The sequence below is a fragment of the Amborella trichopoda genome, chromosome 9 (genome assembly GCF_054954075.1).
Source record: "Amborella trichopoda isolate Santa Cruz 75 chromosome 9, AtrichopodaSantaCruz75HAP2 v2.0, whole genome shotgun sequence".
Lineage (NCBI taxonomy): Eukaryota > Viridiplantae > Streptophyta > Magnoliopsida > Amborellales > Amborellaceae > Amborella > Amborella trichopoda.
In genome coordinates, this window is record NC_142344.1 from 49,198,814 (window position 1) to 49,213,855 (window position 15,042).

At 39.3% G+C, this 15,042-nt stretch overlaps 1 protein-coding gene across 1 annotated transcript; it reads right to left on the minus strand.

The window, feature by feature from the left end:
• Positions 1–345: 345 nt before the first annotated feature.
• LOC148780594 (putative amidase At4g34880) lies at positions 346–690 on the minus strand. The gene has a single exon (XM_088847828.1). The coding sequence runs from the start codon at positions 688–690 to the stop codon at positions 346–348; it is 345 nt and encodes a 114-aa protein (XP_088703954.1).
• Between the last annotated feature and the right edge of the window lie 14,352 nt (positions 691–15,042).

Sequence of the window (15,042 nt, forward strand, 5' to 3'; positions counted from 1 at the left end):
GTGTAAGCGTATTTTTACAAAGCTTACTCCTAAAAGAAAGCATAAATTGCATGTATTTTTTGCTTAAGACTTGACTGGGTAAGGCAATCGGACTCACGGTTAATGATCCTAACGAATCTAATGCGTGAGGAGATTTCCAAACCATTTGCTCTAAATAGAGGATCCATGTGTTACCTTAGGTTGACCCCCAAGAACACTCCACCCATTAGGGGCCTTAAACGTCCTAAAATGTGCCCATTCACTAGGGCTTACCTTCCCCAGAACGATAACACCCGCCCTCCTCAGCCTCCTGACCACGCCCGCATCTCGTGGCACCACCGAACCAAGCCAAGCAACGCAAATGATCTAGCCGTGGTGTTTGAGCAGGTCTCGTGTCACTATTTTACCCTTTAACAGCACCGGTATCCCATGTAACCCTTTGGCGCACTCTCCATGTGTGGCCTCTATCTCTTTGTCAGCCCTGTCGGCCTGGTCCAACGCATCCGGGATCACCTCAAGCACTGCACGTAGAAGCAGATTGAGCGCGTTAATTTCTCGGAGATAGAACTCGACAAGGTCTCTTGATGTCAGCTCCTTGCGCTTGAAGGCTTCTTGAATTTGGTTCACTGTGGCTTCCTTGATCTCAAAGGCAAAAGAGGGAGAGATAACAAGCAAGAGGGGCAGAGCAATCTGGTTTGAGCAAGAACCCATTGTTTGTGGACCGTCAGTGTATATTGCAATATTTTATACACTAGCGGATGGTCCTCCTACTGTGGTTCAACGTGCTGTCATTTTCAGGTCTGGCCTTCTTTGTAGATGGACGGTGGAGATCGGACTGGAGAGGGAGTTTCTCACTGTTGATCTGCAATAGACCATTGGAGGAATGGCTAGATCACAAACACTAGCCTATATTTGAGGGTTTGACGATGAGATTCTATTTATTTTATTTTTAAGGATGTAAGTAGGAATAATAGGCCCCTGGTTGTTTTTGAATTAGTTAGTGGTTTTTGAAGCTACGAGTAAAAGCCACAACGTGCAACTGAGATATGGGGTGTACTACCACCACGAACTCAGCTCCTCTCCCTCCTCTAAGACTTCCTCTCGGCTCTATGCCATGGTTTGAGAGTGGAATTCTTATACTGCCATGGCATGCATATATTTAGCTTGAAAGAGGTTGTAGGCCATGGTTTGAGACAAGATTCTCTATTAAGGCTTTTTTTTTTTTTTTGGTAATTCAATAGGGAAGACGGCCCCTACTGATTTAAATTAGTTAGTAGGTTTTGAAGATGCCAATTTGAATGAAATCCACCTTTTTTAAATTAGTTAGTAGTTTTTAAAAGTGTCAGTGAGAATGAAAGCCACAATGTATAATTGCGGTATAGGGTATACTATCACTAAAAGAATATCCCCCTCTTTTTCGTTTTTTTTTTTCTACGTATTGAAGCGAGTTTTGCCATTTTTGGACTTCCGAACTGCTCTGTTCCCTATTTTGAACAGCTCAAAACTAGTCGATTTATTTATTTTATCCCTTTAGATTCAATTGGAAATTTCTTTTGTGTATTAATATCTTGGGCTGGAATTTTCATATATTTATTGGTTTACGGTTGACTTTAGTAGAAAACACAATTACCAGCTTGATATCCTACATTGGCTAAAGGGCTTTCTTGGAGCCCGTAAACCTAAACCATAGGGCCAGTCAATCCTAATCACTTCCCCAGAACTATCCTAGACCAAAAACGTAATTTTGTTCCCTTCCAAGGACTCCCTTCCTAGTTTGAACCATAGTTACCGAGGCCGGGAACAACTCCCAATTTAGAGAGCGGGAACAACTCCTGCTTTAGGGAACGGGAGCATCAGATTGACGGCTGGCCAAAGCTACAAAGTTCGGAAAGAGAGTTTCGGTGAGGGTAAACATAGTGTATCGAGATCTCGTATGAACAGATAGTGTGTTCCCAATATATCGGAATCTAGATCTTTAGTTAACAGATACGCGTTCCATGTCAAATGGAATCGTTTTCCAATATTCAATAAGATTGCGCTTCCATCAAATAGCGCCCCCATCTATGACTAACCATGTTCCTATTTGGAAAGGATAAAGCATCATTCAAAGAAGGATCGCGTTCCATGCATGATTAGTCTGTGCTCCCATCGTTGAACTCCACTTGTATGAAAATTTGGGTTAAAATATAATTACTTTATTTTAAAAGTTAATATTATTTAAAAAGTTTCTTTTAGGAAGTTCCGAGAATGTAAGGATGAAGTTTTGAGAACGTAAGGATCTAATTTATTCTGAAACGAGTTCAACAATTTAAGGAACGCGTTCTATGGGACAGTGGGATCGAGATCCTTTGTGCATGGGATAGAGAATCCTATTAATATGAGCCAGCTCCTGAAAAATTTAAATTGAGTTCCGTTCAAGATCCTGGTCATAAAACGCATGAGCTAGGTTCTGGAGAGGGAGCGCCATCCTAGTTAGGCACTTTGGTAACTATGGTTTGCATCGTGCCAGTGACATAGTATTAGCCCATGGTGCACCATATCCTGTGCTCCATATGTCTCAAGTAACATCTAAAACTACCATAGGATCCCCATCATTAGGAAACGCTAATTAGTTAGCCCTAAAAAGCCAATTTTCGTAATTGCACTAATCCTTTAGGCAAACCTTCCAGGCAACCATAACCCTAACTATAGACCTTCTAAGATATCTTATAATTCTAGTAAACCTTGACCCAACTCTTCCAAGACCTTAAACTCACCAAAATCCTTAAAACTTAGGAATGGACTGAAGGCATAGGTGTTGAAGGTGTTGGGTGTTACAACATAATGTTTTTAATTTCAGTCTTATTATGATTATAAGACCCTTATCCAAATGATATTACTTGTTTTTAAAAACAAAAAAACAAAACCTACCATTAGGTGGAGCTCAGACCAGCGTACCTTGGCCATAGTACTTTTAAATCTTATTCCAACTCCAAACACAATCTTCTCTGGCATATACGATCAAAACAATGGCCCCCATTTAAACCTCAACTTTTGGTGTTAGACCTGTGTGCCCAGCTTATCAAGTACTCTCACATCTTTTCCTTTTTCTCTTTTCATTTTCTTTCATTTGTTTGCATAACAGTCTTTTTTTTTGTTTTTCAAACGCTTTTTAGAACCTTTTTTTTGTTTTCTAAAGTTTCTCTAATCTTCTCCTTGGTTATGTGGCGAATGTCTTGCTAGTATGGTCGGACTATGATGGAAAGTTGTTAGGCCAACGTTTTGTCATGTGTAATATGCAATGTTATCAGATTCGTTTTAGAGTTTTTTTGGTTTGGTGAGAAAATGAAATATTTCGGTATTTGGACCGATTAGAGAAAGACTTAGAACTTTTTTTAAAAAAATGTATATAAATAAATTAAATATTTATATATAAAAATAAAAAAATAAAAAATAAATAATAAAAAATAAAAAAATATTTATGTAGCTATTTCTTTTTTGACTGAAGCAGCCTGAAGGTTCGGCCGAAGCAGACCCAAAGCAAACCGACTTGCCTGAAGTGGCCCGAATTTGACCGAAGTGACGGCACCATCCTTTCTTCGCTTCGGCTTATGCTTAAAATCTGAATGCTTCGACCTCTTCGACCAAAGCGAAGTTAGTTTGATAACATTGATAATATGACATGAGCCTTTTCTATTAATTTTTATTCATTTTGTATCCCGTCAACTGAGCTGGAAGAAACAAAGTTCTTTCTCGCCCAAGTTTCAAGCGTAAACAATGCTATGTAGAGTTTTGTTATTTTCTCTAATAGGATGATTCCCTTATATTTTTATATTTAGCATATGACTTTTTTTGGTTATTCATTGGTTTGAGATTTTCTTCATGTTATATCATTAAACTAAAAGTGACATCCTGCATAATGTTTACCTGAAATAGTGCATTGTAGTGACAAAATGTATGATTTGACTTTTGATACAAGGAAGTTACAAATATTATTGATTGTTCTATTTGAAATCTAAGAGTTTAGGATATTTGGGCACAAAGTCTAAAATAAAATTTTTCAAATGTTATGATATACTTTAATCTATTGAATTTCACATCCAATAGCTAAACGTGACTGTGACCTTATACAAAAAATAAATGATTTCATAGTATATAATGCCATAGGATAAAAGTAATACTAGTGCACTATACTAACAATCAAATTATCCTAAGATAAAACCAAGTGTTTATGGAACCTATTCGCTGGGAAATATTAATGGATTTGGATTAACAAAGTTCAAGTAATCATCGATCTACCACGAAAGAAAGATTCAGTTAAGTATCTTAAGAGTATTCATATCATAAAGGTATTGTGTACAATGAGCCAGTAATCTTTGGTCCAAGGACGTCAACAATGCTACTGGCTATTACATGTCAAATTGGATACTTTGGGGTGTCTCACAAAGTTTGACAATTTTTAATTTTTTATTTATAACTCTAAGTTTAATCAAAAACACATTACAAGTACCCGACTAGAAATCTGACGGATAAGAGCGATTATGACTTCCTTGTACTAAAAGTAAATGGTCTCTTTGTATGGTTTTCGTATCATAAATTTTATAGATAGAAAAGAAGCAAAATATCACTTGAACTCATTTTCTTGTGTGTGTTCAAACATTAAAAGCACAATGGGAATAGGCTTAGGCTTGGGCTTGGGCTTGAGTGGTTATTAGTTGATATCAAGCAATGCTACATCCCAAGTTCTATTCCTAACAATGAACTACTCCAAAAACAAAGGAAAAAAAAAAAACCCACATAATTAATATTCAGACAGGTGACCAATTTAGATGCATTAATACCAATAATCAGCCACATAATTAATATTCAGACAGGTGACCAATTTAGATGCATTAATACCAATCATCAGGATGCATTGTATTTATCATCAAATAAAAGTGGGTCGTACTATTAAGTGCAAAACACAACCATTTGTATCAAGACTTGAAGGATGGAGGCCTTCTAATGTGTGTTGCTTGCTCAAAAGAATAGGCGATCTCAATCAACTTGGGCTCTGAGCCCCTGAGTCCACCAAAACAAATCCCAAATGGCACACCTTCCTCGTCATAGCCAGCAGGCACAGTAATCCCAGGATAACCTCCAATTGCTAATATGGTATAGACTGGAGTATTAGCAGGAGCCAGAATAGCATCTAATTTCTTCTCCCTTATCACGTTCACAATACCATTTCTTGATAACTCTTTGAGATTTGATATGGCCCTTTTCACTTGGCTACTGTTTGACCTGTTTAAGCTCTCAGCCAGTATGAATATGTCTTGTCCATACTCTTTCAGCTTCTCCTGTGCCAAATAACCATTTATCAGGATTAGTGCTGGAAAACCACGACTTGGAGATGGAAGTCAGCCATGGGTCGAGCCCAGGTTAACTCGGCTGAATTCCAAGTTACTTGGCCCGAGTTGGCCAGGGTCCGGCCAAAGCAAAAAGTGTTAAAAATAAAACAATACAAAAGAATCCCAAAATATCCAAAAAAGTTCTAAAACATGTTTAAAGTAAAATTAAAGAAAACACATCTAAATGAGGTTTAAAAAGTAGTAAAAAAAAAAAATCGATTTTAAAAGAGTAAATTTTGTGATCGGGGTTATTTTAGACATAATCTAAATAGAAGGGAAAATGTAAAAATAAGTATTCATGGCCAAAACACTTCAGTATTTTACCAAAATGATAAAAACATAAAGAAACATATTACAAATAAATTATTATATTTTTGGATTTTTATAAATTTTGTATTTTTTAAGGGAAATTTATGTCCATCCCATTATCTGTTGCAGTAATTATGGTCTGCTTCCAAAATATTCAGTATTTACATAGAAGTCCTCACTCCCCCATTTTTTTAATTTTTTGACTAGTGCTAAAAGGAATATGAAAATAATGGATATAATACAAAATCATCTTTCTTAATAGAATATATTATTCCATATTTCCAAGAAAACAAACCAACATATTTCATGTTTTCCCCCTAACTGGGAATTCCAATTGTATGTTCAAGGGATGTAACCTGCGCTATTACTTTTTGACCCATTATAGTGTACTTACACAGTTTTGTAACAAGCCAACCATCCACTTTGAAGGTTTAAGTCAGATGAAGGAACATACTTTCGCACTAGTTTGGTTAACAATGTCCTTAACAATTCAGAGTTATTCTTGGATTGAATTACTCCTGCTAGATCATGCTTAAGCTCGGGTTTGAACCAACTGAAAAGGTGTATTCATGTCTACTGCAAATCATGAACAAAAAAGTAAAATATTGGTTGTGATATTTATTTTTGGTAATTTGAGGCATCCTTCATACAAGGAGGATCTAAAAATGGAACATGTATTGAAGAAGAGTGAACACTCTGATGTAATATCATCATGTTCATCAGAGCCTTATCCCAACACCCCGATATACCAAAATACTACCAAAACGGCTCTTGTTGGGTTCTTTTTTTGATGCAACAATTACTGCCCATCAAAGAGTGATCTAATATACTTCTAATTTTTCTTATTCTTTTTGAATTAATGAAAATGGGTAGGGAATCGTTTACCCATTTGATGGATTTCGGCCTGCTAAAAGAAAAGAGTGAACACCCTAGTATGTTAAAATACAAGTAGAAGTCAATTTTATCCAGGGCTAACATTCAAAAGAGATTAAATGAGGATAGAACAGCATCAAGTTCTATAATTAACGTAGAGAAGGGGAAGGGGATGGGGGAGAGGGCAAGAGATACCTCTTTTGAATGCTTTAAATTGAAAGCAATCACATCTCCCAATGTCCTAACAGGAGAAACCAGTAGCTCAGACAAGTAAGCATTCAATGCCTTTTTGAACTCATAGAGCAATGCCAACCCTTCTCCGCTCTCTCGAACATCCAAAATGACATTAATATTTGATATTTCTATGTTATATACCAGAATGGTTCCCTTTTGCCTGCGACACAACCAAAAGCATATCATAAATCTATTTGAGATATTTCTGATGCGGTTATTCCATAGCATATTGTCAAAATTTGATAATTCCCCATAATAATTTGAAAACTATAAGGAATTTTTTTTAACAGAACATAAGATAGAAGAAATTTAAAGGAAACAAGTAAAAACAGAAGAAAAATGGAACTTCAGCTTTCAATGGTGTTTGAATTTTGATTTTTTACAATCTATTTTTTCTCACACTATCTGCAACTCATATTTTCTTTATATGTGGTATTTGCAATCAATATTCATCTTTTAGATGAGTTTTATATCAAAGAAGACAAAAATCAAAATAAAATACGTGCAGTGTTAGGATAACAAAGAAAAATACATCCTTATGAAAATTTAGTTCGAGGGAATAACTTCTACACTCCAAAAGGCTTATAGCTATAGTATAGGCTGAGCTCCAAAACATAGCCAAAGGGATCTTTTATGGTTCAAATTTTGAATACAACTTGGATATGAAAATAAACAATTTTTAAAAAAATTGTTTTAAGTTGATGAAGTCCTAGATCTCTTATACACCAAATGGGAGCCTCATTGTCTTCTATTTACTATGCAAATTTATATAGTTAATTATTTTCATTTTTAACAAATTTTGATATTTCAGATGAGGCCTACGTGTTTGCAAAATTTGGGCCTAACGGATCCCTAGGTTTGAAAGTGACTTATATGACAGTATAACAATGTTGGCTTACATGATATTTTTTCTTCTGAACGATATCAAAACCGATACTCAAGTTTTGAAATATTCAGTTTCTCTTCTAACCCTTTCTCAGTGTTTCAATGATCATAATACATCATAAATTTCAAGTGGCTTCTCTAATTAGTACCTTAATGTTTTAAAATGGGTTTCGAACGTCTGTGCTGACACAGATGTCCCTGAGAAATTGAAGAAAGGCCGTCTCAGGATCCCCAATCTTTTCCCTCTAAGACCCTCTGCCTTGAGAAATTGCTTGTAACCCCCAGCAGGTATGAACTTGGATGCTGCTATTGTAGCTTTCTTGTCCCTTTGATCAAAACCAACAATTTCATTCAAAACAAACACTGCATCAAATACAGTTCGACAAATTGGCCTGCCATTTTCTACATGTTAATCCAAAATGTATACGACATTGTTCAAAGTCAATATGTAGCATTCTAAATAACAATTATTGAATCTGAATATACTGAGTGGATTGGAAGGAGGTAATCAATCCTATATGATTCTTGCAATAGCACACATAACTGATGAAAGGGAAACTATGCCATACGCACTTTGTATGGTGGGTATGACATAGAATCGCAAAATGTTCCGCCATAATTTCGCGATTATTGTTCAAATAGAAAGACCAATATAAATAAGAACAATTTCCTAAAAAGAAAATAAAAGATCAATATTACTCCCCCTATCATTGAAGCAAACGGTGGTGATAATCCTATTCTGTATATATATCATAGTGAGTGAAGCATGCTGTTCTTAAAGGAATATTGGGGGTTTGTGCTGCATAATTGCTTCTCATATTTATGTACAGAAAGCTTACCCAACATTGTCTTGTCGAGGAGATATAAGAATAACTCCAGCTCTATTAGTGAGGCCAAGAGTGGGCTTGATCCCAACTACGCTGTTAGCACTTGATGGAGTAATGATGGAGCCATCAGTTTCGATGCCTAAAGTTACAGTTGCTAGATTTGTTGCAGCACTTATCGCTGACCCAGTGCTCGATCCAGATGGGTTAGCCAACAGGACATAGGGGTTCTTTGAAACAAAACCAGAAAACAATAAGAAGAAGAAGAAACCGAAGGATACGGAGAAGGAGAAGAAGAAGAAAATTGTGCTCATGCCATATAGGTTCAAATCTAAACCATAGTATTCATGGTTTAACATTATAAGGTGTAAGTAAAGATAGTTCATTGCATAATTTTGTGAGAAAAATGCCAAAGCTATTTTATTTAATAATTTTTGGTCCACCTCCTAGCAGATTGATCTTGATCAAACAGTTGATAATGTATGTTATTATTTGAATTTTAATTACTTTCTATATATGAGAGGTTTGCAATTTTGGGCATGTGTATTTGTCAACGTCTCAAACCTAAAATATTCAAAAAATTTGAAATAACCAATATATATGCTGCTTAGGGAAGTTCACCATTTTCTAATTTTGAATTATATTTTTTTCAGGTGCATCCAAGTGGGGCTGCACTCAAAATTTTAGCCCAATTTTATTTGTTATTTGAAATAAAAATTATTGTAATCATCAGTAGAGTTTTTTCTCAACTAATTGAGATCGACTATACAAATCATGGTCCACCATTTTGCTCTATCAAGTTATTTGAAAAAAAAATGAAATTTATTAAATTGCATCAAATTGCTATGGGACCACCATCATTGGATCCGACACGGTCAAGTTTAGGCTTAATAGGGCACTCCAAGACAAAGTTAAGGGTAAAAGACCAAAAAGGGGTCGGCCGCCTACTATTCTCGTGCACCCTCCCAACACCAAATCACCATTAAATGTGGTTGTTTTTACAGTCTTGGGCAGAGTCCATATCTCATTCGTCCTGAGTCGGATTGCGTTTAAATTTTGTGAGCATGTTTGTTTCATCAAGATGAGCGTTTCGATATATAGAACGCCCCGGGACGGTGCCCGAACAAGGAGAAAAGCTAGGGAGAAGTTACTGATCTGTGAAGAAAGTCGCAGGAATATCAACAGCGACACGCCTCGCTCGAGCGGCCAAATCATGGCACTCACAGTTAGATTGATGCGAGACCAGTTCCATTGTGTGCGTAAGGTCTAGGGCTATCTCTGGTCCGAACTCTGTACATGATGAACGGTCGGATTTCGCACACAAAGCCAATAAAGTGACAGTAAATTTCGGTGCTGAAATTTCAAATTCCGGTCAAAACTCAAAAGTTGCGAAATCTTCGTCCAGGCACGAAATCGAGCTGTATTTGTTGCCACGTGAACGTGACGGCATGCTTTGTGTGATCCAGATCATCCACGGAAGATCATGTATGTTTTGGGCCGACTCTTCTGAAGGTTGATGCTCGACGTTGCATAGGCAGTAGTAAGCCTCTATTCGCCTTGGGTCTGAACCCGACCTTGTCCATCCCATCTGAAGGTTGCTACTCGGCATTGCATGGTTGGCAGTAGGCCTCTATTCGGGCCTTGAGTCTAAGCCTGACCCAGTCTGGGCCATCGCTGATTGGCCTTCAGGGATGTCAGGTATTCTTGCTTTGTGAGGGGTACGTTGGTGAAGCTTTTCCTATATAAGGGGATTAACCCCATTTTTCACTGTTTTTATCTCAAGTAAAACAGTAACTGTGAGAGAGAGGAAAGGACTTCAAGTAAGAACTATGGTGTCAGCAAAGTACTCGGGTGAGGGTTTGCAAGCAGTCTGGCGAGTAGGAGAAGGTTCCGACTGTGAGGAGAGAGCACCAGAAGGGAAGACAGGGATAGTCACAGTGATTGTCACCGTTGGAATTGAGCAACAGGCAGGTTGCCAAGGCAAATTAAGGTTCCTACAGTAATTCTTGAGATATCGGAGAGGTGGGAAAGAGGCAAGTGAGGGTCATCGGGGCATTCCGTGGATTCCTGATTGTTTCTCGATGGCTTTCCGTCTCCGGGGAGTAGTGGAAGAGTAGCAGCTGCGAGCAAAAGTGTTTTCTGGCATCGGGAAGTAGTGGAACAGGTGTCACAGTTGGTTTCTAGAGAGCGGGAAAACGGTTTCCCGGTGGGCAACCGAAGGTCGCAGGGAAAGTAAATAGCCGCAAGCAGCCGGACAGTTGCGGGGAGACGAAAGGTTGCCACGGATTCGATTCGTCGGGGAGACGAAGGGTCGTGGGAAGGTGAAAGGTGACCATCAGGAGCGAACACGTGCGACGCCAGTGAACACAGCCGGCGTTACACCCTTTGTCCAACACAGTCAGTGTTACCCCTCTTAGTCACAGCCGACGTTAGTCCTCAAGAAGCGCAATCGGCGCTGGGCTATAGAGACACAAGCGACGCTAGCCTCACGCGGCGATTATCAGTGCCTCAGTCACGCATGGCCAACGACATGATGCATACGGCGTTTATCACATGCGACGGTGGCTGTTCACTTGACGATCCTTTCATGAATGGTAGTAAGTTGCTTCTGACTGTGGTTATGCTGCGTGAAGAGTTGCGCACACTGATTGTCATACACAACGATGACTTGGGTAAGCAAAGGGTATTGCTTGCCGTGTTTATGATGCCTATTGGAAGCTAAGTCCTCCAGCACAACAGTAAAGTCTATGTTGTTCTGTGGAAGGGGCCTCACACTGAACAGGGTAGGCTCTCTATCATAGGCCAGTTTCTTGCTAGAGAAGTCTGCTTCGTATGTCTGGTATACCCCATCAAAGCGCTTCCACCTTATCCTATTGTGAGAGCCACTTTTAGTCTGTAACCATCCTCTTCTCCTCAGATGCAAGAGCAATGCTTCTGACATGAGAGCAATTTCTGGCCTGTAACCGTCCTCTCCTCATATGCAAGAGCAACGCTGGGGGTAGTCGTTCTCTTTTCCTCAGATGCAAGAGCGACGCTTAGGGTCAACCGTCTTTTTTTCCTTATATGTAAGAGCGACATTCCTATACTGCAGCTGAACTTTATTGATCAATTGAAAGTCTGAAGGGGAATAAGGGAAGAGCCAGGGAAGCCCTTTACAATTAAGTTTGGCATGTATTTATAGAATTGGACCTAAACATGGGTGGATGTCCAAAGCCTATCTCAATTGATGATAATTACAATTATTTTGAATTAAAATAAATTCTAAAAATAGTGCAAAATGATTGTTTTACCCCTGCCTCACAATTCATGGAATTTCAATACAGTCCCTGCTGCAACAACAAAATAAACAAAACCAAATCAAAATGGGAAAAATGCCCTTCAGCATGGCACTCGACCGCCAGACGGGCTTGATTCTGATCAACGAGGTCCATACAAAATCCCCAGCTGTCAGAATCACAATTAGTCCCTTGAAGGTGAGGACTTCGACAAGATCCATCAGAAAAGTCTCTTCTCCCCCTAAAGTCTCCACGGATGGACCTGTACGTTGCATGGATCTCCTCGGCGTTCACGTGGTCTTGTGGCTAGGAAGAAAAAAGAAATAAAGCCGAAGGAAATTTTTGAATGTTGTTCTTCTCGCTTGTCCCTAAGCACAACATTCGGTGGGGCAAGCTGTTTGAAGACATTTTTCAGCACCTTGGTCCCTGATGCTAAATAAAGAGGAAGTCGTTGACATACAATGGAATTCTCGATAGTCCAAGAATTGACCCATAATGAGTCAGAATGTTCTCAAGCACTTTAAAAAGGCACCCACCAAGTTTCGTTCCAATCCGATATGTCTAAGGCAGTGCAGACAAAGAAACAATTTCGAAAAAATTAAACTCTTGCACCCTAAAATGGACTCCGTAACTAGAGCTTTATTTTTGGTGCGTCAAAATGCTATGGGACCACCGTCATTGGATCCAGAAAACCCCTATGGTAAAGTTTCGGCTTAATCGGGCACTCCAAGACAAAGTTATGGGTAAAAGGCCAAAAAGGGGTAGGCTGCACACTATTCCCATGCGCCCTCCCTGCACCAAATCACCATTAAATGTGGTTGTTTTTACAGTCTCGGACAGTGACTTTTGGATGCCATATCTCATTCATCCCAAGTCGGATCGTGCTCAATTTGTGAGCATGTTCGTCTCGTCAAGACGAGCATTTTGATATGTGGCACACCCCGTGACGACGCTCGAACAAGGAGAAAAGCTAGAGAGAAATTGCTGATTTGTGAAGAAAGTTGCAGGAAAATGAGCAGCGACACGCCTCACTCGAGTGGCCAAATCACGGCTCTCGTAGGTCAGATTGATGTGAGACTAGTTCCATTATGTGCGTAAGGTCTAGGGCTAGCTCGGTTTCGAACCCTGTACATGATGAACGGTTAGATTTCGCTCACAAAGCCAATAAAGTGACTGTAAATTTCGGTGCCGAAATTTCAAATTCCGGTCAAAACTCAAAAGTTACGAAATCTTTGTCTGAGCACGAAATCGAGCTGCATTTGTTGCCACACAATCCTCATGGCATGCTTAGTGTGATCCAGTGAAGAAATCATAAAGGAACATCAAGGAACGAGCGCACTATTGATCCAAAGTTTTCAAGATCCATCCAAATTTCAAGTGGCATGATTGTGGCTTAAAAACATGATGCATGGCTAGAAGTTGGTATCAAATCGATCGCCATAGCGAGCCCTACAAGAAAACAATCATCTTTTTGACAAACGAGCACCAGAGCAATCTTGGATCATCCACAGAAGTTCACGTACGTTCCAGGGCAGTAGCAGAGACTGTATTGAAATTCCATGAATTGTGAGGTAGGGGCAAATCAGTCATTTTACACAACTTTTAAAATTTATTTTAATTCAAAATAATTATAATTATCATCAATTGAGATAGTTTTGGGCATCCACCAATGTTTGGGCCCATTTCTATAAATACATGCTAAACCTAATTGTAAAAGGCTTCCCTAGCTCTTCCTTGGCTCGCCTTCAAACTTTCAATTGATCAATAAAGTTAGGGTTTCTTCTTTGAATTCATGGGTGCGTCTTGGAGAGAGAGATAGGTGAGAGAAAAGAAAAGGGCTGGTATCCTTCGGTAAGGTAATTTTCTCTCTCCTCCTCTCGTCTCTCTCTTTCTCTCTGCGCTCGTCTCAATCTTCTTCTTTCCTCCTTTTTTTTTTCTCTCTTGCTTCCTCTCTCTTTTCTTTCTTCTTTTTTTCTCGGCTTCTCTCTCTTCTTCTCTGTAGATACGCACGGCTATGGCAGAGCAGTGCATATCATCTTTTGCCTTCTCTTTCTCTAACCCACATGGCGATGATAGCGCTGTGTGGATCCCATTCTCTCTCTTTCTTCTTCTTATCGATCTTTCTCTCTGTTTCTCATTGACTGAATATGCATGGTAATAGCACCGCCATGCATGAACCTCTCTCTCTCTGTTCTTTATTTCTCTATCTCACATACACGACGATGACAATGCCATGTGCGTTTTCTTCTCTCTTTTCTTCTTCTTCCTCTTCTCCTTCTTTCTTTATTCTCTCTCTACTCTATCCTTCTCTCTGTCTCTCTCTGTCTGAACATGCATGGCGATGGCAATGCCATGCATGAATCTCTCTCCCTACTTTCATCTCTCTCTAACACACATGATAGTGGTAGCGCTATGCGTGTTTCTTGCTCTCTTCTTCTCCTTTCTTCTCCCTTCTCTTTCTGCTTTATCTTTCTCTTTGTCTCTCTTTGTTGGAATATGCACGGCGATGGCAACGCCGTGCACGAATCCCTTTCTTCTCCCTTCTCTCTCTGCTCTGTCTTTCTCTCTGTCTCTCTCCGTTTGAACATGTACGGCGATGACAACTCCGTGTACAAATCTCTCTTTCTGTTTTCTCCTCTCTCTAACACACATGGTGGTGGCAACATTGTGCATGTTTCTTTCTTTCCTCTAACATGCACGGCGATGGCAACACCATGCATGAATCTCTCTTTCTATTTTCTTCTCTCTTTGACACACACGGTGGTGGCAACGCCATGCGTGTTTCTTTCTCTCTTCTTTCCCTATTCTTCTTCTCTTTTTCTGAATCTCTTTCTCTCTCTTTCTTTCTTTCTCCTCTAACTCTTTCCTAATCTCTTTCTTCACTTTCCTTTTCTCTTTCTTGTTTCTTTCTTTTTCATGTCTCATTGTTCACCTTCCTTCTCTCTCTACTTTCGTTTTCTTTTTTCTCTTTCCTAAAACTCTCTCTCTCTCTGTCTTTCTTTCCCTCACCTTGATATTCCTTCTCTCTCTCCTTTCCAGTCGTGCAAAACGATGCTCATCGTCGACTATGACGTTCTTAGTCTTTCTTTATCTTCTGAAAATATGCGTAGTGAGCCGGGCCTTAACCCGAGTGGCGGGCCGGGCCTCTATCCAAATTTCCCCTTTCCCATGTGGTGTACGGCGATGATCATCACCGCGCATGATATTCCATGCCCATCTTGCTGCCACGTCGAAGTACTGTCACTATAGTCTCGTCATCGAGCAGTACTACCATTGTGCCGGCCATAGTTACCG